The sequence below is a fragment of the Leptodactylus fuscus genome, chromosome 8 (assembly GCF_031893055.1).
Source record: "Leptodactylus fuscus isolate aLepFus1 chromosome 8, aLepFus1.hap2, whole genome shotgun sequence".
Classification (NCBI taxonomy): domain Eukaryota; kingdom Metazoa; phylum Chordata; class Amphibia; order Anura; family Leptodactylidae; genus Leptodactylus; species Leptodactylus fuscus.
In genome coordinates, this window is record NC_134272.1 from 70,325,224 (window position 1) to 70,352,229 (window position 27,006).

General features: G+C 41.0%; 1 protein-coding gene across 1 annotated transcript; it reads right to left on the reverse strand.

The window, feature by feature from the left end:
• Positions 1–461: 461 nt before the first annotated feature.
• CDCA7 (cell division cycle associated 7) lies at positions 462–10,251 on the reverse strand. Its single transcript, XM_075285459.1, has 10 exons — positions 10,186–10,251; positions 5,512–5,637; positions 4,984–5,082; positions 3,400–3,657; positions 2,287–2,361; positions 1,973–2,164; positions 1,546–1,686; positions 844–993; positions 587–723; positions 462–495 (listed from the first exon to the last, which is right to left on the reverse strand). Exons 1-10 carry the CDS (start codon positions 10,204–10,206, stop codon positions 462–464), a joined length of 1,233 nt encoding a protein of 410 aa, XP_075141560.1. The 5' UTR covers positions 10,207–10,251.
• Between the last annotated feature and the right edge of the window lie 16,755 nt (positions 10,252–27,006).

The following is a 27,006-nucleotide window of genomic DNA, read 5'->3' on the forward strand; positions in this document are numbered from 1 at the left end:
GCAGCAACCAAAGCTGCTTTTTCAGAACGTGGGGCCTCAGCCTAAGACAGTTTCAACAACTGAGTATTTTTGTTCTTTCAGCTTTGTTACGTCCTCAGGTTATACCAACTCGACTAGTAACAAAAGCCTTAAACAAGGTGCACAAGATAAGTCAGTTTTTAACTTCTCAAACAATTTCTTGCTACATGACCAATGCAATTTTTAGCTACAGATTTAGAACAAGTTATGGAATGTAACATGCAGAATACTTCTCATTTACAGCATGCATCTACTATACAGTAACCATTTTTTGCCCACATTTAGGAGCCAAAAACATTTTTTTTCAGGTACGGTTTCAGTGTAAATGAACAATCAAGCTTTTTTTATTCCACTACCACTGCTATTATTGTCACTTTAGCATCTTATTTACAAATGAGCCTTGTTTGGTGTTGTCCAAAGCAGCGACACATTTTTAAGTATTTTCAGTCATCTTCAGATGCTAATTCATGCTTCAAGCTGTGAACAAACAAACAGAATGTTTAATTTGCATCTAAAACCAGCACTAGCGGATCTGTGGAAAACTTGGAATGCTGGAATAAGACATTACCTGTTTAGATATGCATGTACGTTGTCATAGCCATGGTATTTGGCCAGGTAGACCAGAACGCCTGTGGCACACCTGCCCTTGCGCTGTCTACAGAAACTGCAATTACAGATTCCTCTGCATGGTGGACATTTCCATTCCTATAATAAACATTTGAAGTGTAAAGTTGAGTATACACTCCCAATAGGGAGGGAGGGGGACGACGACGACTATACATTATGGGGTACAGTAAAATCAAAAGATAAAAGGCAGAGACTTACAGGATCTAATAATGCAGTCTTCACATCCTCTCCGTATCGATTTTTTAGACAAGGGCCACAGAACTGGCCTCTCACACCCATACAGTCGGGATTTCGGCAATTGGTTTTAGTGTCTGTAGTTTTCTGACGACATTGATGACAGGTCGAACCCTAAGATAAAACGCAAGTTACATCCACAAATAAGCAGATTATTATTCTTACAGGCACCAAACGTTGTTTAGAAGACTAGCAAAATCACTGTCAAAATTATAAAAAATTGGAAATTCTATTCTGGCTAGTAAAGTGTAAAATACTGAATATCTGATGAAACTCTATTAATCAGTACTTCTCACCAAAGAAAGGCAACTGCACCATCAACATGGACATGTATCATCATAGCCATTAAGTGATGCATATCCTGTGTAGAACCAAAGGGGTTACAACATGCACCTTAGACCAAAAGGCCTAGTCCACGTGTGGATACATAACATTTCAAGATGCAAAACCATAGCTGAACCCCAAAGGACAGGATATCCGCTGCAGATTCTGTAGCAGAAACATCAGCCATTTCAGTGTAGCCTTACTAAGGTAACCCCTGCTGAAAAATTAACTGGGAATGGAAATAGCAATGCAAATGTGAACAATGTCTTACACCCAAGTTATGTTATCACAAAGCAATCTCTATGGAGATCTCAAGAAGAATAAATGATATAGGACACTCACCGTCGCTCTGTTGTAGACTTTTTCTCTTACATTGAAGCAGATGGCATTCAGTTCTGCTTGTGTTATGTCCTCAACTGGCCGGATTATATGGGGTAGAGTCAATGAACTCTGGCGACGGTATCTTGGCACATAATGGTCTTCCTGTAAAAGGAACATAACATGTTAGGATGACTCATAAGACATAAAATGGCGCGGGTTCTCGTTCCAATCCAACATTTTGCTAGGCGAGGGATTTAGATTTAGTTGGCAATCATACTAAAAAGCAAGAGTTCTTCCAACTTGAAGCTAAAAGTTAAACAGTAAGAAATCATCAACTAAACGTTTGGGCTTGCATGATAAATAATAGCAAATGGGAATATAACATGCAGGATATGTTGAAGTAGATCATTGCAATTGTCAATAGCTTATTTGGGAGGGGGGAACTTACATCAGATTCTTCATCCATTTTTCTCTTTCTAATCAAATAGTAGCGGTCATCCTCAACATCATCATCATCTGGGGTTGGGCTGGGAGGTCCATCAATAAGAGATCTGGATCTGGTATGGGGTCGAGAGGTCCTTTCTGGATTTCTTCTTATACGACCAGAAGTGTGCGGTGTTCTGGGAGTACGCTTCACTTTCTGTAATAATAGATACATACTGAAAACAAGAACTCACTTGAAATTGTCTTACACAGCTGTGTTACCTTAAAACCCCCCAAAACAAACGCATATAGAGGGGAGACCAAAAAGCAGCAACTTACCATAGCAGGAGAAAATGGACCTGGGCTTGACAGAAAGTCAGGTATACTTTTAAGTTCTGCCATTAATTTTGCAAGCTAAAAAATAGAATAAAGTCAACATATTAACATCAAAGAAAAACACCCTCTGCGGTCTTGTACAAAGTTGGGTTTTGCTTACATGCATCAAAGTTAAAATATACGCCATATATTAAATAAATAGATAGATATAAAATCTGCAGCGGAGGTTTCAAATGCAGATGTGAACCTATCCTGATGCAGGGACTATCTAGGCACAATTTTTTGGGAGTCCTGACAAGCAAATTTAACTAATTGTGAACAAAAATACAGACAGACTGGCAATTTCAGAGTGGGTTGGCTGGGAGAAAAGCCTTATGAAATCTGTAATTAAAGGCAATGTGCCACTAGAAAATGACTAAGTTTTATTTTAAACATATTTTTAAAGAAATTTTGGAGGTTTAAAAAAAATAAAAAAAATCCATGTTATCTGTATTTTTTTAAAAAAAAAAACAACAATTCCGGTTTTGTGTAGATTTGTTTGCAGCAGCCACCTCACTTACAACACACCGGAGATCACAGGTATCATGTCTATGGAGATAAGACACAGAATCCAACAGTCACAAAAGAAAATTTTAAAGCTCATCTACCCCCCCCCCCCCCAAAAAAAAAAAAAAAAAAGACCTATGCACAGTTGAGTGCCTAGAAAACTCTCCTATATAAGTGAATGGAGTCTGCTCTAGTCCATTCTGTCTATGGCCATGGTCCTTCTATAGGAAACCGCAAATCACAAAACGTTTAGATTTAGTGGCAAAAGTTGCAATTGCAATGTTTTTTAGCATTTTTTTTTTTTTTTTAAATATAGATGTTAATTTTGATCATTAAAAACAACTCCAAAAAGTCTTAAAAAATATGTTTAAGGTGATAACGAGTTAAACAATCGGTCATTTCCTGGCTCCACTTTACCTTTAAGGACATAGGCGTAGTCACAAAGTTATTCCAGAAACACAACCAGACAAAAAGTTAAGAGCGAGAGTGTTGCTGATATACATCTAACTGGATAAAACTGCAGATCTCGATCAGTAAAGTGTTCCTCAAATATCCGAACACCTCTCATACCATTTCTTTGTTCTGCTTGATGTTCAAGGCACGTTTCTCTAAAAAGTTGGGGCCGCTCTCATTGTCCGAATCATCAGACTCGCACTTTTCCTCTTTTTTTGCCTCCGGCTTTTCTTCCTTCTTTGGTGGACTTATTCTGGGACTCCTTTTTGGTGGAAACTTCAGAGCGACTTTCAGCGGCATATTCTTTTTAGCTTGACCTCTCGTGGACCTTCTAAGCATCTTAGGCCTTTCTCCTTCAGAGTCAGATTCAAGTTTCTTTGTTAAAAAATGAAAGTGAAATAAAGTTATTCCTACACAATCATGAATCCTTAGACAATGATGTTGGTCACAACAGTCACTTTTGTTATTTGGGTCATTTGTGCTTTTTTGCAACTTTAAGACTAGCTACATGTGTTGATCTGCTGTGCGATATCCGGCTGGTTTCCTCCATGGTTTTAACCCCTGCAGTTAAATAGATTTCCACCTCTGTATGGCAAAGTGCAGTGAAATCTGCAGCAATAATTGACACTGCATACATAATTCGCTGCGGGTTAGCCAGTGATATGCTGCAAGATTGCCAAGTGGTGTAAACGCCGTGATAAAAATTTTGAAGGAGTTGTCCCATGAAAAGCATCCTATCTATACTGCTAGTTTATGTGGAGATAAGACTTTTCCTAAATACATTGCTTTATCAAAACTGCTTTGTTTGGCCGCTATTTATTCACTTCATTGTTGACACTGCGTTTCTATGGAGGCTGTATATCGTGCAATAGCTTTGCTTGTTATTACAGATAAACACCATTCACTTGAATGTAACTGATGCGACTGATGAGTGTGTAGTCACACTCATGTGGAGAAACATGCTGTGACCCCTTCAAACAGCTGATCAGTAGAGGTGCTGGGAGTTATACCTCCACCAATCTGATATTGATAGCCCTATCCTAAGGATGATTCATTAAATGGGCTGATCATTGTGCCAGCAAACAGGGTTATGAGTTGGTAGACCAAAGCATGGACTGGGTCTCCTATTTTTCCACAGCCCATGTCCAAATCCTTCATAAATGGCTGACATCCAGGGTCAGTAGGAAGCAGTAAAGATTCTATAATTCACAAAAAAGTCAGTGACTGAATTCCTAAATTCCTATTCGGGGAGCCTGCTTGGGAACCTTTCCACTGAATGGAAACATATATGCATTAAAAAGCAGTACTTTTCCCTCCGTATGTTTCATGCTGAAAACCACACAGACCCCCATTGTAGTCTATGGGGTCTGCTTTTTAATTCATATAAGGTTCCATTCGGAGGGGTGGGGGGTTCCCAAGTGGACCCCCTAACAGAAACCCGAACGCAGATGTGAACCGGTCTTCAGACACCCTGCCACCAAATCAACAGTTGTAAATCTGTGGGGTCTGACTGCTGAGACAGGCTCGCTACCCTCCGTTCCTATCTCTGGGACCATTGGAGGTAGCCGAAATCAAGCACTCAGCTATCTATGGTGGTCCTTTTGAAAGCAAGTATATAAGTTATCATAAAGCAGATTCAAGTTGAAGGTGGCCACCTCCCTACATAGCGATATACATACACACACACGTTATCACACTTACCATATCGTTCTCGGTAAATCCAAAAAATGGCTCGGAATCGGAATCCTGAGAAAATATTCTGGCCAGTTCTTTGCTTGTGCCTTTTCTAAACATGTTTTTCTGAGAGAGAGAGAGCGGAAAAAAAAAAAAATTAAAAGAAAAAAATATATATACACTTCTAGCTTAGTAATTTTCCATAAAATGCTCAGAGCGAAAATCACATTTACAAGTGCACTATAAAAGAATGGCTTTTGTTACTAAGCAAATGGCCGAGGTTTAATAACCATTTCAGAGCTGTTATGGCAATCATCAAGCATCTTAGGTCAGGTGACATTTCAAAGGGGAGAATAAGTAGATAATCTACTCCCAACAATTACTACCTAGACCCGCCAGCAAAAAGTAAAATGAAATTACAGGAGATGGTGTATATTCATAAGCGCTCTATAGAAATGTTAGCAGAAGCATGCAGGTTCTAATCAAGCACAAACACATTACTTGCATTTCCAGCATGGAAAGCTCAGCTCCCGAGCATGCTTCTACCACACTTACTGTGTTTGCAAAATTATCCGAGCCAAAACTGTCACAACTGTCATCGGAGGATGATGAGGTCTCCATGGAAATCAAATTCACATTCCGAAATTTCTGGAAATTCTTCGCCTTTGAAAGTTCAGTCCTCTGCAAATAAAGCAGCGATAGGGTTGTTTTTTTTTGGTTTTAAAAGAAAAGGAGTGTTATTAGAGACAGCGCATCCTATTGGTGGAGGTCAGTCTCTTACAGTACATGCCTACATAAATGAATAATAAATTTTTTTTTAAAGTTGACATCTTATTCCAATCTGATCACATCTGCAGTCACCGTGGAGGTCACTGGTCACTTGCTGGTAAAGTGTGGGAGCTGAATGAATAGGGACATGTCAAACTGCACAGATGTTGGGGGTAAAAAGTACCAGACAGGTAGAATTTCAACACGCCCAAGCTTTTCTTCTCATTGGAAATTGTCACCAACTAAGAGCCCGTTCCCACGATGTAAGACGGCGCTCATTCTGACACGTAAACACGTGTCAGGAGTCAGCACTTAAAAAACAGAATCCCATTGACTTCAATGGGTTCCATCTTACGCGCGCTACACATTGAAATTAATGGGAGGCTTTCCTAACCCATTGATTTCAATGTGTTACGTGCCTTAAACGGAAACCATTGAAGTCAATGGGATTCTATTTTGAAGCGCTGACTCTGACACGTGTTTATGTGCCGGAATGAGCGCCGCATTACATCATGGGAACGGGCCCTAACTCTCTAGCGGAGCATGCAAGTGTACTAGGTCAGCAAGAATATCTGTGGGATGAACAAGTGTTGGTAGCTACGTTAAAGAAGACCTTTCACCATTTTGCCCATAGGCTGTTCTATATACTGCCGGAAAGCTGAAAGTGCGCTGAGTTCAGCGCACTGTCGGCTTTCCCGATCTGTGCCCGGTGTGAAGAGCTTACGGTCCGGTACCGTAGCTCTTCTATGTTCAGAAGGGCGTTTCTGACACTCAGTCAGAGACGTCCTTCTTCACAGCACAGCCAATCGCGCTGTGCTGTGAGAGCCGGGAGGAACTCACAGAACTGCCTGTGGGCAAAATGGTGAAAGGTCCTCTTTAAGAGGTGGGACAGGTTGTTTTTGTATATATGTATATATTTTTTTTTTACTATATTTTCTGCTAATTTTTGCCTTCAGACAATTCATTTAAAGCAAACCTATTAGTTGATTTCTGATGCCTTATCCAAGACCAGCAGCATGTGAGAGAGGGAGAGAAACTGAGCCCCATGACACTGATATAGAGAGAGCTCTCGAGTCCTGTCGGGATGTGCTCAGACGTCTTGTTACACACCATATGAACCTATATATCACAGAGCTCAGCTTCTCTCTATCATATAACCCTATATATCACAGAGCTCAGCTTCTCTCCTCTATCATATAACCTATATATCACAGAGCTCAGCTTCTCTCCTCTATCATATAACCCTATATATCACAGAGCTCAGCTTCTCTCCTCTATCATATAACCTATATATCACAGAGCTCAGCTTCTCTCCTCTATCATATAACCCTATATATCACAGAGCTCAGCTTCTCTCCTCTATCATATAACCTATATATCACAGAGCTCAGCTTCTCTCCTCTATCATATAACCCTATATATCACAGAGCTCAGCTTCTCTCCTCTGTCACATACTGCTCTCCAGATAGCAACACAAATAACCTGACAGGTTTACTTTAATCTTTAAATGCTGTAACTGAAATACTCCTTAAAACCTGTAAAACGCGCACTAATACAAGAGGCGTGCAGCAGCTGGCACTCTTGATAACAGCAGCCTGTAATACAGGAAACAGGTGTTAACACAACGTACGGCTGCAATAACAGTGTTTATAGCAGAATAACCGCACATTTCTTTACTTTCCTGAATTTGATCCTACTCTCATACAACACGTGCACCTATAAATCATCTCTTACATGATTTATGGTATTGTAATTCAGAGAGTCTCATTGTCTGTTCTTACTTCTAGATATGGAAACAAGCATAGTCTGCAGCACAATTTTTTTTTTTCAAGGGCTGGACTATCAGAAACCAAAGTAAAGGAATTTTATTGGAAATTTGCATCTTTGTATTAAATGGAGTGGAATGAATATTTCCTGACTTTCTGAGGAGCGGTGTGAATAGTCAGGGTGGAGCGCAGGGCACAAGAGTATGTGTGCCTCCAGGGCTAGCAATGTGGATCACACACACAAGTACATACACAGGGATTAGCTGGCGTGATGCCTGTACAAAATTCAGCACAAGCACCTTACAAACAAGTCCTGACAGGGGTAAGAGGCTCAGTCATAGCAGGACAACGTGGCTTAATAAGAAGTATATCCCACCATAATGGTAAAGGTACAGCTTCTTAAAGATTTGCCTCATTTACACCTATAAAACTAGTGTGGATGAGCAAGTTCTCCCCTCCCCCCCACTGTGCGTTCAGATCTGCGTGACGAGTTACGTTTTCTGTCCTACCATACGGAAAACGGATTTCACTACCGAACCCAGAAGCGTCTGACAGACCCCAGTGATTATAATGGAGTTTGCAGAGCTCAGTTTCCAGCCGAACCAGAACTGCTTTTAACACTAGTCTCACACTAGCGTCGTGCGGGTCCATCAACAGACCTGGACAACAGAGAGCCGGATCACTACAACATTGACTAGTGGTCTCCATTGGCTATAATGGGGTCCAGCGTTTGAAAACTTAAAGTTGAGGAGAAAAAAGTTCCCCCGGAAACAACCTTTTTATTTCCCCCACCGTTGATTTTGCAGGTGTGAACCCAGCTTTATATCAAACACAAAATTTGCAACGGCGATTCAAAGCCGATGTGAACAGACATATTAGTACATGGGGTATCTATCCAACTGCAAATAGTAAATTGGCCGGATGTTTATATCTATGTCCGTGACAGCTAGAGATGGAAGAGAAATAGGCAATGCCATGACGTCATCTATAGCCGTGACGGCGAACCTATGGCATGGGTGTTAGAAGTGACACTCAGAGTCCTCTCTGTGAAACAGATTATATTGTGTAGGGGGCCACTGTGAAGCATATTGTACTGTGTGGGGGCCACTGTGAAGCATATTGTACTGTGTGGGGGCCACTGTGAAGCATATTGTACTGTGTGGGGGCCACTGTGGAGCATATTGTACTGAGTGGGGGCCACTGTGAAGCATATTGTACTGTGTGGGGGCCACTGTGGCACAGACTGGACTAAGTGGGGTCCCTTCACTATTTATATCACACAGTATCTGTTTTATAGCAGACGTGATATTATTACAGGTCATAACAACATTGTACGGTCACTATAAAACAGATCTGTACAATGTAAATAGTGAAGATTAATTGTATTAATTAAGCACCAAATGCAGTACAAAGTTGATTGTATAATTGAAAGCTCTGTAAAGCCCCAGTCACACGATCGGATTTTGCAGATCTGTAACTGTCCACAATTATGGATCCGCACATTATTAAGGTTAAATCGCCGTGTTGGCACTTTATGATAAATTAGTAGGTTTTGGGTTGCAGTTTGGGCACTCGGTCTCTAAAAGGTTCACCATCACCAATCTATAGGATGAACACATGCGGTTTTAATACATTTTTGGGGGGGCGGTTGCACATACCGGGGCAGGCTTAGGTTACGTTCACGTCTTTGTCAGAATCTGTCCGGTGCAGAGTCCGTTTAAAATCAGACAAAAAAAAAAAGTTCTGCACGTACTTTTTTCCTTGTGCATTTCAGGTAGACATTGTGACAGATTTTGTCACAGCTGTGAATGAAGCCTTACTATATTTTGCATTTCTGTCCCCCGCCCCATATATAAGTCTATACTGGTTTTGGAAACGCTCCAGACCCTGCAGTGTGTTTTTCTGCAACACATATGAGATGGAATAAAATGTCATGCTTAGTTTCTGATGCAACATGTGGTCTCAGCTTATAAAATGTTTGTAAAACGACCCATTTTAGGGTATTTTCCCATGTAGAGGTCTCTGCAACTGAATAAATTCCCTTCCGCAGAATTATTGTCTTGGCCACAGTTACAAGAATGCCTGCATTGTGTGAACACACCCCTACAGGTCTGAAATAATTACAAACCCCTATAAGCATTGGAGAGGCCGTATTATTTCACACCCTTCTCTATGGCAGCAGTCTGCATGCTGGGAGTTGTAGTCTCACAAGTGTAAGGCAGAAGACTGTGCAGACATGTAGTCTGAGGTAAAACCTCCTTACACAGGATTTCGCGGGCTTTACTTGTATCACGTGACAGACCCTTTGCCTGCCGGACTACAGAACCACGTGCACTGTTCTGCCCCCTATTCAGCACTGAATTCACACTATGCGATTCCTTGCAGCTAAATCCCTTTACGTTTACCGCCTGCAGTGACAAGCCCGGGTTCTGCAGCTGCACTGAAGACTACAAGTCCCAGCATAGCTCGTACATTGCAAATATGGAGAGTTAAAGACTATGGAAAGTGAATGCAAACTCTTTAATGCAACCACTGAGATGTATCTATGAGCGCACAATGAGCCGTGCAATGGCGGTTTCTGGAAACTTTCTAAGACCCACTTACAGTGCCCCCTGCACGTCTTATCATTCCCATACTACCCCGCACGTGTTGTCGTCCTCAGGTCATGCTCTACCATTGTTTCTCCTGTACTCACCTGAAGCTTGAAGGGATCCATGGTGCGGGTGCTGGGGAGCAGAGCTGCTGTGCACACAGGTGTGGAGGGAACCAGACTACTCTGATTTCCCGCGAAAGTTTCCGCGCGAAAAGTTCGTAGTTCGGGGCGGGGACGAGATGTGTGGGCGTGGCTTTCTATCAAAGCGAAATTATTAGGAGGGGCGTGGCTGCGGGCTGTTTACGGAGTTGTGCGAGGCGGGGGCGTGGCTGCTGCGCTGAGTGGTAAGAGAAGGGGCGTGGTTGGTACGCTGAGTTGTACGAGGAGAAGGCGTGGCTGCTAGGAGATGCAGGAGAAGGGGCGTGGCTGCTACGCTGAGTTGTACGAGGAAGGGCGTGGTTGTAGTTAGCTAATATAAGCTGTACAGGAAGGGGGCGTGGCTGCAGCGGCTCAGGTTGGCGGTGGGCGCGCTGCTCTCCTTCAGCCGGGTCATATAGAAGTCAGTCAGAGGCAAACTGGCGCCAATTGTAGATTTATGGCTGCCATAAAGTGAAAAGGAAGGAGCTGACAGTATAAGTGACTGTGCTCAGACCTGTGCCCTGACTCCTCAGGCTACTTCTATAGTACTAGGAAAAATAACAAGAGATAAAGTCAGAGGTCATTTGTAAAGTGTCATCAGTTTTAGGAGATCCCCCCCCCCCCCTTCCCCTAAAAAATAATGGTGTCACTCACTGCTTGAGGTGAAGGGGCCTGTGCAACCATCCTATTGTCCTCTATGGCCCTGGTACATGCTGTCAGCCATGTACATGACACTATGGCAGAACCAAATGCTCCCCAATTGTAGGATTACGTGTTGCGAATGTTGCTGGTCCCTAATCTGCTGCATGGTGGTTGCTGCATAGTACATGATACTTGGGGTGTGTTCACACAGCGGAAATGGAAGAGGAATGTCAGACAAATTTCTGTTTCTGGCCTCCTGTGCCCAAATCCCAAGCAGTGTGTGGCTTTCTGCCATAGCTGTCGCCCGCCGATTAAGGGTCCATTTGTGGCCAGGGTTCTACGGCTGAATCCACAGCAAGATCCAGCAGGACACTTAATATTTCAGCAAAAACATTGTGAGGCTGAATCTGCCTCCAAATCAGCTTGAAATGGCATCATGTGAACGGGACCTTAGAGCAGCAGGGTAATTTTGGCTGCAGCCTGAGATCGCAGTTTTATAGTGCAACTCCACAACTACAAGTGAATACAGTCCTATCACAAGCTATGGGATGTGACCCTGATTTCTAGTCCTAGAACAAGCAGACAGTGCACCCTCAGGTTATAATGCAACTCTATTCACTTGTATTAGTGATGGGGTTGCAGGGTGACGCAGTGATCTTTGGTGTGGGATAGGAGTCAGAGTCTGACCGCTTTGTAGCAGTATATAATACGATGATGTCAGAGGAGATGGAAGGCCATTTTCAACAACTCTCATTCACTTGCTATAATAATAATAAAACATTTTATTTCTATAGCGCCAACATATTCCGCAGCGCTGTACAATTTGTAGGGTTCAAATACAGACAGAAAGATACTTTACAAAGAAATAGTCATTTCACACAATGGGACTGAGGGCCCTGCTCGCAAGAGCTTACAATCTATGAGGTAGAGGGGGTGACACAAGAGGTAGCAGGGGCGGCATTGCTTATACAGTGGTCAGACAATTTTGTAATAGAGGTGACTGTCATTACACAAACATAAAACTTTATGAGCCGTCACCAGTCGTGTTCTGTAACATGTGGATGGAGCTTGGACCTATAAAGTTAGCCTGAAATGGTATCATATCATGTGGGGTAATATGGGAGCGGGGACAGAGGAGGGTTAAATTTTGGGGATTCTAGTTATAGCACAGAAGGGTTTACATTAGGAATTGTGATAGGCCTGTCTGATAAGATGTGTCTTTAGTTTGTGCTTGAAAATGTAGAAATTGAGAGTTAACTGATTGTCCGGGGTAGAGTATTCCAGAGAAGTGGTGCAGCTCGGGAGAAGTCTTATATACGAGTGTGGGAGGTTCTGATAATTGCTATGACTAAAATACACAAATCGGTTTGCCCTGCAGGTTTCAGGTGAGGATTACACCGCAACCTCTGTAGCCCTGCGGCTCCTTTACCAATGTAAGTGAATGGAGTTATATTGTGACGTCACGGGTGCTGCTACTGCCTTTTTCACTGTTACATTGGATTTATGGAGTGTATACTCCTTTTTTCTACATGAGAATTCCCAATCTGACACATTTTGGTGAGACATGTAGGTGAGGCTGCTAGAGCGAACACGTGTCTGCCGGATTTTTATTTGTGCCTTTTTTTTTTTTTTAACACATATAAATAGGTGCAAAATCACGTCCAAAATAGTGCAGACTACAGTCTGTTCCTTATTTATTATGTAGTTTGGCCTTTATGATCAATTTGGGGCATTGTGAACACCTCTAAAAAAACATTTATTTATTTTTTTTTTTTAAAAGGTGCGCACACCTGATGACGACATGTACAAGCTTGCACCCGATTAGTAAGTCATGGCAATTGAAAGAGCACACAAAAGGCGCAACTGTGCAAAACTTAGCAAAAAGAGGGGTGTTTGATAACCTCCAAGGTGTTGCCCCTGAGCCACATGTGCAAAGATCACATAGGATTAGCCATCCCATCATGAAATTGTCTGTTGACATTGCACTGCAAATTATATTAGTGGCATAGTAGACCTGCCCTGTTGGATTCAAGCACGCTGTGTCTCAATATTGATGCAGGTTTTTCTGCAGATGAGCAGCAGAGAAATCCATAGTTTTATGAGTTGCAGAGGAATAGGCTGCAGAATTTTCTTGTGGGCATTTTTGTTTTTGGAAAAAAGCCTCACGAAAAATATGTACCGTATATATAAGCCGACCCGAATATAAGCCGAGGCCCCTAATTTTACCACAAAAAACTGGGAAAACTTATTGACTCGAGTATAAGCCGAGGGGGGGAAATGGAGCAGCTACTGGAAAATTTCAAAAATTAAAATGGTCGGAGTTTTTGGGTGCAGTAGTTGCTGGGGAAGGGGAGGGGGTGTTTTGGTTGTCTGTCTGCCCCTTCCCTGAGCTTTAGTACTGTTTTTTCCCCCCACGTGGAATTCAACCTGGCTGAATATAGGGGATCTACTTCTGCATGTATTCTAGGGAAAGGAGGGATTTAGAACTTTTATTTCTTTTTTAAATCCTCTTTTTTTTTTTTTTTGCACTATTTTATGGGAGATTCTATACATTAATATTGTGGCTGGTCATAGACCCCCCCCTCCTAAAAAAATGTATGAGGAGAAATTTATGACGAGAAATATACACACACACATACAGTCCTATGAAAAAGTTTGGGCACCCCTATTAATCTTAATCATTTTTAGTTCTAAATATTTTGGTGTTTGCAACAGCCATTTCAGTTTGATATATCTAATAACTGATGGACACAGTAATATTTCAGGATTGAAATGAGGTTTATTGTACTAACAGAAAATGTGCAATATGCATTAAACCAAAATTTGACCGGTGCAAAAGTATGGGCACCTCAACAGAAAAGTGACATTAATATTTAGTAGATCCTCCTTTTGCAAAGATAACAGTCTCTAGTCGCTTCCTGTAGCTTTTAATCAGTTCCTGGATCCTGGATGAAGGTATTTTGGACAAACAATTCAAGTTCAGTTAAGTTAGATGGTCGCCGAGCATGGATAGCCCGCTTCAAATCGTCCCACAGATGTTCAATGATATTCAGGTCTGGGGACTGGGATGGCCATTCCAGAACATTGTAATTGTTCCTCTGCATGAATGCCTGAGGATTTGGAGCGGTGTTTTGGATCATTGTCTTGCTGAAATATCCATCCCCGGCGTAACTTCAACTTCGTCACTGATTCTTGAACATTATTCTCAAGAATCTGCTGATACTGAGTGGAATCCATGTGACCCTCAACTTTAACAAGATTCCCGGTGCCGGCATTGGCCACACAGCCCCAAAGCATGATGGAACCTCCACCAAATTTTACAGTGGGTAGCATGTGTTTTTCTTGGAATGCTGTTTCTTTTTGGACGCCATGCATAACGCCTTTTTTTATAACCAAACAACTCAATTTTTGTTTCCAAAATGAAGCTGCCTTGTCCAAATGTGCTTTTTCATACCTCAGGCAACTCTATTTGTGGCGTACGTGCAGAAACGGCTTCTTTCTCATCACTCTCCCATACAGCTTCTATTTGTGCAAAGTGCGCTGTATAGTTGACCGATGCACAGTGACACCATCTGCAGCAAGATGATGCTGCAGCTCTTTGGAGGTGGTCTGTGGATTGTCCTTGACTGTTCTCACCATTCTTCTTCTCTGCCTTTCTGATATTTTTCTTGGCCTGCCACTTCTGGGCTTAACAAGAACTGTCCCTGTGGTCTTCCATTTCCTTACTATGTTCCTCAGGGTGCATTCACACTGAGTAAACGCTAGCTTATTCTGAACGTAAAACACGTTCAGAATAAGCGGCGTCTAAAGCAGCTCCATTCATTTCTATGGGAGCGGGGATACGAGCGCTCCCCATAGAAATGAATGGGCTGCTTCTTTCACTCCGTGCAGTCCCATTGAAGTGAATGGGGAGTGCCGGCGTATACGGCAAGCTCTGCTCATGCCGGAGCGTACACGCCGGCACTCCCCATTCACTTCAATGGGACTGCACGGAGTGAAAGAAGCAGCCCATTCATTTCTATGGGGAGCGCTCGTATCCCCGCTCCCATAGAAATGAATGGAGCTGCTTTAGACGCCGCTTATTCTGAACGTGTTTTACGTTCAGAATAAGCTAGCGTTTACTCAGTGTGAATGCACCCTCACAGTGGAAACTGACAGGTTAAATCTCTGAGACAACGTTTTGTATCCTTCCCCTGAACAACTATGTTGAACAATCTTTGTTTTCAGATCATTTGAGAGCGGGCTGTCCATGTTCGGCGACCATCAAACTTAACTGAACTTGAATTGTTTTGTAGAAAGAAATGGTCCAAAATACCTTTATCCAGGATCCAGGAACTGATTAAAAGCTACAGGAAGCGACTAGAGGCTGTTATCTTTGCAAAAGGAGGATCTACTAAATATTAATGTCACTTTTCTGTTGAGATGCCCATACTTTTGCACCGGTCATATTTTGATTTAATGCATATTGCACATTTTCTGTTAGTACAATAAACCTCATTTCAATCCTGAAATATTACTGTGTCCATCAGTTATTAGATATATCAAACTGAAATGGCTGTTGCAAACACCAAAATATTTAGAACTAAAAATGATTAAGATTAATAGGGGTGCCCAAACTTTTTCATAGGACTGTATATATATATACACACACACACACACACACACACACACACACACACACACACACACACGTGAGAAATGAGTATGGTCTGTGTGCAATGACAACTGGGTCCAGAGGCCAGGGGGTCGCACAGGTCACTCTTATATTCTTTGATCTCCTAATTTCCTATGATAGTTGGGTCATAAATTTATGACCCTTGTTCCCTGGTGAGCAGGAGTGAGAGCATTTGATTTACAACCTTCTACTGTCAGAAAGGAGAAATTGATCCCTTTAATGGCAAAAAAAATAGCAGTAGGTCAGCAGTATTATATGGGGGAGGTGGTGGCAGAAAAGGGGGCATGGCATGGGATGGGAATGATGGAAAGCTGGTGTGCACACAGACATGTTGTGACCAAGTCCTTACAGCAGTCTGGGCCTAGATAGGGAAAGAAATGGAACCGCTGCTAAAATGTACGGATGGGACGTGACTGCCAATTGTGAGGAGGTTACAGAGGGGGGGCCAAGCTGAGCTTTTGCACCATGACCTGTGAGTCTTAAAGGGGTTGTCCATGAATTATGGATCTCTGCCAGGAGGCCGGGGAAGTAGAAAAAAAAAAAAAACTACTCCCCATAGATATAATTGTAACAGAAAGGAAAACTTAGTGAACTTTCTGTTCAAAGTGCTGCAGGAAGAACCGCAATGCCTTCACGCCACAGTTGTTCCCACTACGTTCCGGGCCGTGGGGCCTTAGCCTAAAACGGTGAAATTATTGTTGTGTAATCTGAATGAGAAAAAGCTGATCAAGCGATCTCCCGATAATCGCAAAAAAAATCCAACCACGTCTGACTGGGGCAGGATTGAGTGGAATATTTTTTTAAAAATTTTTTTATTTGCCCTTGCTACCTGAATTGTTCAATAAAAAGGTAAAAAATTTGGTAGCAGTGAATATTTTTCTATAGTTTTCCACTTTCTGCACATATGAACAGATCGTCCATCTCGGATAATATTTTTCCAGTTTTTTTTCCAGTAAACCTCCATATTTACTGATTTTCTTTCTTATTTAGATGTGTTAGTTTCATAACAATGTAGAACGGGTACAATCCTAATCCTATTCTTGCCAAACCTGACAATTTATCAGGAGAATTGGTATGCAGATTGCTTTCTTCCATGGAGATTAGTCGGAACCCTGCAGGTAACATTACCAGCAACAATACCCAATTTGTATGTATGGGACACGTGGTGTGATTATTTTTCAATGGGGAGGGAAGATTATTTAACAGATTGGTGGTCTTAAAGGTCCACGGATTTACCGTATGGTATTGTTTATAGAAAAAAAAAAACATTTATAATAAGTGACTATATGCTTTTTTTATCATACATAGCTGAAAAAAATCTTTTTAGCTCATTTAAAATAAATTTTCTTTTATTCATTTTTTTATTTATACAGTTTTTATTTATTTATTTATTTTTTATTTATTTCATTTGTGTTTCCCACCCAAGGAAAACCAAAAACAGACAATGAGAAATTGTAATATATTAATCTCAGAGTAACATGTTTGTCCATGGTAATGTCAAGGGTGTATACAAAGTTATATCCTTGTTAATATCAATACCCGAGCAACACAATTGCATTACATGGCACATTGTCAAGGTAGACTAATTGTTGCAACACACCATGTTGGATCCAGAAACTGTATCGTATGTCTGTTGCAGCTCAGTATTTCTGATATAGAGGTTAAAATAACCTGTTTCCCTTTATGGGATAAAATTGTGCTACTTGCAGACTCCACTATAGTGTGTTCAGTGTATATGGCCCTTAGTACCAGGGCTGTGGAGTTGGTAGGCCAAACCATTGACTTCGCTTCCTCTGTTTATTGATAGTCCAACTCCAACTCCTTCTCTAAATCCAACTCCATAGCAGAAAGAGGAGCCCATTGAAGTCAATGGGAGGCTATTTTTTTCAGCCCTGGATCTGACGCGGATTCCACACTAAATTCAGCGCCATTTTCCTCCATTAGCACAGGTAACAAATAATTCCCACATCCGAGGTCACGTGCTGATGTGATGTTTCACCTGCTGCTTGAACTGCTCACAGGGAGGGGTAGTGAGCGTGCAATTGAATCACAACAGCTGTGGTTAATGACTACAAATTTTCAAATATCTGCTATCTGTAACAGGTCATCCAGGGAATGAAAAGTCTGTACTTTTACTGTATTTGATGACTGGCTAGCATAATATATGGCAGTGCATGGAATAATGTAAGAAATCATAATACATGATAAGGTTACTTTCATATGGCATTCTTTTAGTAGATTGTTCTATCCATCATAGGATCAGAACAACGGACTAAAAACGTATTAGGATGATAGCAGCAGGTCTACTCTGTGTATACATCGGCACCATTCACTCTCATGATATAACAAAGATAGAAGAAATCTTGCATTGTATTTGTTTGCTTTTCAAATGGAAGATAAAGCCGAGCACGCCCAACTTTACTTCCCATCTAAAACAGTAACGCACAAGACAGAAGAAAGCTTCCATCGGGTAATGGGTGCTCCTTGTGTCCTTCATTCTATTAGTTTTTCAGTCCATTGTTCTGATCGTATGATGGATCAGACAAGCAAACTCAAAGAATGTCGTATGAATGACACATCCACACTACTCGTATTCATGATACATCATAATGCCAACTTTTTCACTTCCATTTTGCCCGTCTCCCCATAGAAGGACACTATTGCACTCTTTATTATACCATGTCAACAAAATTTGACTTGGTGACAAGCAACACATTTTTCTATTGGAATTACCTGTTTTATGCTGCTCTTTGTCTGCAACATTCATTTTTTTCCTACAGTAGCTCACATTATCATTACAATAGCGTGTGACAGCTACATTTTCCTTTTAGGTTTCCGTTATACAAATTTCAGCCATTTAGTTAAAAAAAAAAAAAAAGTTAATATACTGTATACCGTATATATATTTTTTATCATACAAAGGTCTAACAATACAAGTGTTGCCAGTATACCCTTCATAAATGTGTTACGATTAGATCCTTCAATATTGTTTTGTAGAGATAAAGCATGTCATAGAAAAATGGATTCATCCATAGTCGCAATTGCCAACTCCGTGGGGTTTTTCTAACAAAAATTTTTACACCAGCGCAATTGTACAACTCAGCTTATATCCATATCAGAGGCCCCATTAGAGAGCGCGCAGGACTTTGTCACCAGCAATATGTCGGTTACCATAAAGGATACCCAATGGACCCCAAGGGGTCTTTCTGGATGAGTTGGTGCCCATGATATAATAGATAAGTTCATGTCTCATGATTTGTTTGTCCCAAATGAATGGGCCTAGTCAGGAGGGAGTTGTCCTGAGGCGGATGTCCGCGGCTGAATCAGCTGTGGAATCTGCCTGAAGAAGGAGCATGTCGCTTCTTTTTTCCGTGACTGGGAACAAACCACTCGCGGAAAAAGGAATTGACCAGCTCCCATTGATTTCAATGGGAGGCAGGTTTTTGAACCAGATTCTGACCTGTAATAGACATTTCCCATTGTAATTAATGGCCCATGCAAAAACATCCAAACTTGCTCACTTGGTTCCAGCTCCTGGTTGGTGAGTTCCTGTCTCGGTGACTACCATCTGAGAACAAGTCGACAAGTGCTTATGAATAGTCACATGAAGCTTCACTGTTTCACCATGGTTTGTTTTTCCATTGCTCCCTATCAAACAGAAATTACTTTTCCTGTACCTGCCTTCCACCTCATCTATTGTTTTATGTCTCAGCCGACAAGAGGGTATATCCAATGGAAAGAAGTGTCCTTTAGTAGAATGCGATGGGGCTCGAAAAGATCATCCAGTTTTTTAAAATTGATGTCCTGTCCATAGGCTAGGTCTTCAGTTTTATATCGGTTGTGCCTATGGATAGGACAATATTCAGGTGACCCTAACCTGTTTATCTTCAGGGTTGGGTTCTCCAATAAAGCTTACAACCATGTGCTGCACATTTATCAGGCCTCCCATGCATTTGGCTTTGTTTAGAAATGGGGAAGTCATTAATTCTTTTTTATTAAGAATTTTTTCTACCAAAGAAGTCAATGGAAAAGTCATCACTTCCTGTCCAGGGAGACTGTCTGGACTCCAGTGGTACTGAGAACAAGGATGGCTCCACATCTGGCCCTGATGGACTTGAACAATGAAGAGCCCGGCACTAGTGTGAACCTAGCATCAAGGACCAACTTAAATGCTACAGCTAGAAACATTGAACCTGTAGGGTCACAATGCAAAATCTGTAATAGGGCCCCCATATATCATGTGTAATTTATTATATTGGTGTTTACTTATGTTGAGAGCCCTTTGACCCCCCCTTTAGGTGGTTACTACACCCCTGTCTACAGCTTCTCCACAGTTTTCTGCACACATGCCTCCTGGTCAGAGAATGGCTTGACAGTCCTATTCACATGGAGTCGCGGAGCCGTAGTTTTCGTAGAGTTCTGCTGTCAATTACAAATACTGAAGGCACCTCAATGCCCTTTTGCTTAAGACCTATGATAGTGTTATGGCATATCCTAGAGATATCCCATAACCTTAGAAGATGGAAATATCTCTACCCCTTTAAGAATTTTTTTTTTGTGGGGTGACACATATTTTAGATGATATGTTTTTGGGAGTTCATAACAGGTGACACATTGGACCACGAACAACTGTGCAGCTATTTTTGCTCTGAAGAACACAGCACAAATATAATACGAAATGAATATTTGCAGAGAGGGCACCATTTTATCATTTAGTGGTTACTGTCACACAATTGAAGAATACTTAATTTCCATCGCATGTATAAGTAATCCCAAAGAACCTTTTTAGTTTTATATTTAGAGACAATAAAATTGTGATCAAATTGTATTCTGCTTTAATGAAGAAATAGCTAGGCTCTCCTTATTAGACAACCTCATGCAGCAGGGATAATACGCAAGATGTTTCTTCTAAATACAAACCGCCAGCTGTTTATTTGTGCACAATTTGATGTAATTGTGGATCTATACAACAGCACACAAGAAAGTGTTATTAAGTTGCACACACTGGCACTAAATTTGTATTTCATTATCGTCTTTACAAAATGCTCAACAAAAAAAAGTTTGAGACATATGAAGCATTCATGAGGGCTTCAACATTTAGTAAACTATTTCTTAAAGTGCGGTAAGTACAAGAAAACTTATTTGTGGCGTTGCAGATGCTTTCACAAGAATCTCCCATACCAGTTTCTTCGAGATTGAAAATATTTCTCTATGGAGGAACACAATATAATGAATTAGAGAGGAGCCTTCAGCTGTCCTGACAAGTCCTCATGAAATACTCCCGTAGCATTGGCTCTGTTATTCCTCTTTGAAATGGATGAATATACTGACAACTGGATATTTTATTACCATTTGCTTTTCAATATGGTGTGACCCATACACATTCTGTTCTCATCTGCAGGCCAATCTACCAATACCTAAGACTAACATTCTCTATTATCAGAACCTCACACTACTGTATCCAAGACTTCTCCTGAGTTGCACCACTTCTCTGGAATGCTCTACCCCAGACAATGAGATTAACTCCCAATTTTTACAGCTTCAAGTGCATTCTAAAGACACATCTTTTCAGACAAGCTTATCACAATTCCTAATCTAAACCCTTCCACAGTTAGAATCCCTAAAATGAACCCTCCACTGTTCACGTTCCCGCATTTCCCACAGGACATGATTCCTTATCAGACTGTAATCTTATATGTTGTTGCCCCTATTTTTTCTAATTCTATTTTTTTACTGTATTCACAAGATTTATCATGTATTGGTAACTATTTTGAAGCACTAATTTTGCACAAGATTTATCCCTTTGATTTTTTGTTGTAAACGCAAAATTTGTATTTGCATTCCAGTACATGAGCAGTCTAAAAAGAACCAAAAAACTGGTAGCATTAGAATCACTATGTCCTTGAAGTGAATGCGATAAGATTTATTACTCATCTTGCGCCTTTTGAGCAAATTGGGTGCAAGGAAATGGACCTGAATAAAAGCATGCATGTGGCTAAAAAGGGACAAAATAATGCTAGGTTCACACTAAGTGTTGTTTCTTCGTTGTTCTGGTCCATCAGAGGTCCAGAACAATGCAGAAGTGGACCACAAAAATAGTGGTAAGAGATGGACCCCATTAACTATAATGGGGTCAGTTGGGTGTCAATCACTTTAGAACTGAAACTCACGGAGGATAAAGTCCTCAGTGCAGGTCTTTTTCCTGCCCCGTTGCAGGTGGATGGCGACTCTGGTGCAAATGTGAATGTAGTCTAAGAAACACATCATAAATTCCTCCCAGTGTCTGAGATAAGACTAGTCATTGGATAAAAACATTTAAATTTTTTTTTTGCCATTTGTTTATCACATTGTTTCATGATTGTTCCATGATTTCACCATATGTGTGCATGGAGGTATAGTCTCTTTTGTGTGTGTGTATATATATATATATATATATATATATATATATATATATATATATATATATATATTGTGAAGTGGAGAGGGGTATAGTTTGGGAGAACCGCTATTTTCCCCCAAGACTGTTGCAGTATGCACAGGCGTTTAGCTTGTAGGTCCCGGACTGGAGTAAAGTTCGGGTCAGTCCTGCAGGGCAATCCATTCCAGTCTTGGGAACCGACCAGCAGGGCTTTGTAAGTAGCACAGGTGTGCTGGTTAGTAAGAGAGAGAGGAGAGAGACTGAAACACACATTCAACCAGTCTGGGAAAGCTCTGCCAAAAAGGACGCTGTTAAAGGGCTGGGTATGTGTACCCCTTGTTTACTTGTGAACCCTGTTTGTTAGGAGATCAGCAGTAGACTGACCCCCTGGTTAGTGAGGGAATAATAACTCGTTTAGTAAACCGCTGAAGAGGCGTAGGTCTTTATTTTCATTTGTTTGTTTTGACATGTCGGGCTGCTGAGCAGTACTACCTGTACCTTTAAACTTGTCTGCTGCAATAAAGACTGCCAGAGTTTCTGAATTCCCCATACATCACTATATATATATATATATATATATATATTTATTATCACTAAATATTAAAATAAATTCCCAGAAATCTCCACGTTAGTTGTTCATTTATCACATTTTTTCATGATTGTTCCATGATTTCATTACATGTACAGCTGCATGCATGTATATACACAGTTTCCTTTCTTCTTTTTTTTTATATGATATTGTGGGTTGCATCCCATATGTTATTGTGTCGCGAGAAGACCTTGCTTTCCAATTTTGCTCTTTTTTTCAGGCACTGATTTTCTCCTTTTACTTTTAACCATTTAAATCCAGTGTTCTTCTGATCACATGACTGGTCACGTGACCGCTGTCATGTGTTTGGGTCTTTACTATCCTGTTTGTTCGGGACTTGTGGATTGAGCGTATATGGCTGCAATGCTAAGTCTGTTTTGGTCTAATAATCTTTAGTAAGTCCTCTCGTTACATGATCACATTTATTATTCATTCACTTTTTATTATTCATTCTTTATTTTCATTCTGTGTATTTCTATGTGGGCGCACGATTGATCGTATAATCATGTGAACATTATTTATGTGTTTGTTGTGATTTATATGCGGTTTTCTTTTTCTTGCTTGTTTTTTTTGTTGATTATGATGTTTTCTTTTCCATTGAGATTTATTAGCAACTTTGTATATGCTGATTCTATTTTATTATATATGATTGTTCATTTTCTGAATCATTTGCTTGTTTGGTTTTGTTTTTCAAGGGTTAATTCTTTTTGTTCAATCGTGATCTGGGTGTGGGGTGTGTCTTTGTTTTAAATTGCGATGTGTTAAGTTTTATTATATTTATTTGTGCTTCTGAGAGATGCTGAAAAGTTTGTTTTTTGTGGAAGTGATACCCTTAAGAGTCCTTTGCCTAGATGGAGCCCAAGCAGATAGAGGTTGTAGTCCACTGGTGAGGATCAGGACTGTGGCCTCAGTGAAGTAGAGATCCTCTCAGTCTATCGGGATTGATGTCTGCAGGTGTCTAGTAATGTGTGGATAGAATATGAGCAGGTATGTATTATTTGGGCAGCTTTCTTCACATAGATCCAGGTATTGTTTCGTCTTCACTTCACATCTGTAAATTAATTCGAAAGAAACTCAGCATCACAACAAAGTCCCAAACCTTATCAGAATGAGTCTCTTGTCAGCTACTCTAGTCACTTTCCACCCTTAGATATGTTATTTATGCAGTTCGGTTCATGGTTTATTAGTGTCTAGGATATATTTTTAAGATTTGGTTGAGTCTGTTTTCTTCCCATACATAGCAATGTAAAGATGCAGTATAACAGATATCACATTGAGTCTAAGTCTAATTGTCCTCAATGCAACTTTGTCTTATGATGTGTCCATTTGTGAGTAATTTTTCTATCTTGTTCACCTACAACTGATTGACGTTTTACCAGGGTCTAGGGCAGGGGTGCCCAATACGTCGATCGCGATCTACCGGTCGATCGCAAAGGACGTATGGGTCGATCGCGGGATGCAGCCAGGGATCCCCGGTGTCTGCTTTTTCACAGTGCAGGCTGAGAGTTGACTCTCAGCCTGCTCTGTGAACAAGCACTCAGGACACTTGCAGGCTGGGAAGCAGAAGCTCTGGGGAATGACACGCTCCCCGCTCTTAGGGATGGAGGGAGCCGGGGTGTTGCTTGTTGACAGCGCAGGCTGAGAGTCATCTCTGGACACTGGCAGGCGGGGCTGCCGCAGCCCCAGCCACAGAATGCCGCTGTCTCCTGCTCTCATGCTCCGCCCAACCCCGCCCACACGCCCTGCCCACAGACACGCACCGCCCCGGGCCCGCCCCCGCCCACAAGAAGTGGGTAGTAGATCTTTTGCCTTGGTCAGTTTATAAAGTAGTTCACATTCTGAAAAAGTGTGAGCACCCCTGGTCTAGGGTAAAAAGTATTATATTTAGATAGAAAAGAGCAGAGAGATATGAGGTTGTCTACAGAATTGAATGAGTCATTTATGTCAGCAGAAGATCGGATAATAATGTCTGATAATCCAGCTGTGTTGAGCAAGAATACTGTCTCTCTATAGTGCAGATGTCTCTCTGCTGTAAGGGGCTTAGCTTACAGCCTCTCCATAGACTTATATTGTATTGATTTGATGATATTTAGAAGACACAGTTTTAGCCATTCCATTATACCTTTTTTGTAGGTAATTTTTTTTATTTAGACACCCTTTAGCCATACAGTTGGCAGTAAATAGAAAATGACACTTGGAAATGTATGCGTTATGAGACCTAATGACTAGTATATAACATGGATGTGGGGCTTATGCATAGAAAAAATGTTTGAGTTGACCATAGTAACCAATCAGATCACTGCTTTAAATTTTCAACCTGCACCACAATAATGAAAGCTACAATCTGATTGGCCACAATAGACAACACCAGCGCTGCATATCTCCTCTAGATTTATACAAAAATGGCTCTTTACGGATCAGCTTTACTTACAGAGTGGGTAATGTGCAGAGGCAAGTTAGCATTTGTGGGGCTCCAAGCAAGTTTGTGTCAGAGGCCCTCTGTAATAAAAAATGTTAAGACCATAACCCCTCTTTATATATGATGCTCATTGTTTACATATATTGCACCCTATAGGGGTAACACGGTGGCTCAGTGGTTAGCATTGCAGTGCTGGAGTCCTGGGTTCGAATTCCGCCAGGATCAATATCTGCAAGGAGTTTGTATGTTCTGCCTGTATTTGCGTGGATTTCCTCCCATTCTACAAAGACATACTGATAGGGGAAAAAAATGTACATTGTGATCCCAATATGGGGCTCACAATCTACATTTAAGAAAGAAATTGGCCAAAATAGTGCAGAATCCTGCACAATCTTGGCCAGTCGAATGCCAGGCTCCCTATGCTACGCCACTCCACATTTTTTATATAACACTGTTTCACATAGTTTATTGCCCCCTTAGCAGTACGCACACAATGCGCTGCCCCCCATCCCCATAGCGTATAATGCACCTTTAGTATCCTCTCAGAGAATAATGCCACCTTGATGATCAAGTGGTTGGAGGAAGCTTCAGAAAGCCATTGCATCCATATTACTTCTCCAGTGAATAACTCCTGTCCATATTCCACATAGTAGTGGAGGGTTCCCTTTAGCCAAGTTGTCTCTGATCATGTACCTGGACTTGTTACTTTTGTCTTACTCATTGATTCTGATCCAGCCCCATGTGTCTATAGCACTATATCCACCATAAACATGACTAACTGCAAAATTCCATACTTTCTTGTTGTGTTTAAGGGTGAAAAACAGGAATATTCTTAAGACTACATATCTCCCTTTAGTCAACGCCATCCTTTTTTTTTTTTTCTTTCAAATTCTTAATTTAGCTTTATTCAAGTTAAAAATACACAGGGTTACAAACAGGAAAATTAGGAACAATAGCACGGTACACTAGGTGCGAAACAACAAAAACAACAGTTATATTCAGGGTAATCGGGGAGACGAGGGGAGAGGAAAGGGAAGCAAAAGAAGGGAGAAAGCAGCAAATCAGAGAAGTGGAAGAGGAAAGGCGGAAGATGCAAAAGGGAGGAGAGAAAAATCAAAAAAGGGGGAAGCGAAACAGTTAAAAATGTCACATTCACATCAGGATTCCAAAACAGGAACCACTCAGCAGTGGGATCATTGGTGGACTAGTGGGGTAAAAACTCCCCAACTGGAAGATCCCGGTTAGGAAGCAGCAGAACCAAGAAACATTTTGTATTCACGGGACCACTAGAATTCCATCCAGTACTACCATGTTTTGTAGAATGTCTCATAGGAATCTACAATAAACAAATATTAGGTTTTCCACGTACATGAACTCATTAACCTCTGAAATCCAAAGGGCAAGAGAGGGAAATTCCACTTATGTTCAGCACTGCGGGATACATGACGGGTTGCCATAGTCAAGAATCTGAGCCAAGAGCACCTTATAAGTCAACGCCGTACTTATCGCAACTTATCAATCCAACTTTCATATGCAAATCGTAACAACAAAACCTATGAAGAGGAGATGCATCTAACTTAGTCTTGGCCCCGCTATCCTGGGGCCCCTCGTAAGACATACAGTATGGTCAATCTCTTTATACACCCTTGCAGAACAAGTAATGCATAGAGCAGACAACAGTTTTAAATTCCATTAGTAACTTCAGAATTGGTTGCCTAGTTCTATAGAAGTATGGCAGCAGCCATTAGCAACTTGTGAATGCTAAGCAGGTTACTCTCACATTTTGGATAACTACACTAGATCCTTTTTTAGCTCCATTTTCAATGCCTACTTTGCGTAACACATTTCCAACCAGTGCACAGTGTACCTTTAGCTTAAATATTCAATTTAATTACCACATTATACAATCTGTGGGAAAAAAAATAATTATCAAATCACTTACTATTGTTTATGTTGTATCTCTTAGCTGAAGAGCATAAAATATCATGCAGCAGGAATTATTTATTGTATGCAAGGAATGCATAAGGCCATTTCCATTTGAA

Coding starts and splice junctions, on each gene's coding strand:
- CDCA7 (XM_075285459.1), bottom strand. CDS start 10,206: ATGGATCCCTTCAAGCTTCAG. Junction 2,165..2,286: donor GTCCATTTTCTCCTGCTATG/GTAAGTTGCTGC, acceptor CTATTATTACAG/AAAGTGAAGCGTACTCCCAG. Junction 1,687..1,972: donor AAATGGATGAAGAATCTGAT/GTAAGTTCCCCC, acceptor TTCCTTTTACAG/GAAGACCATTATGTGCCAAG.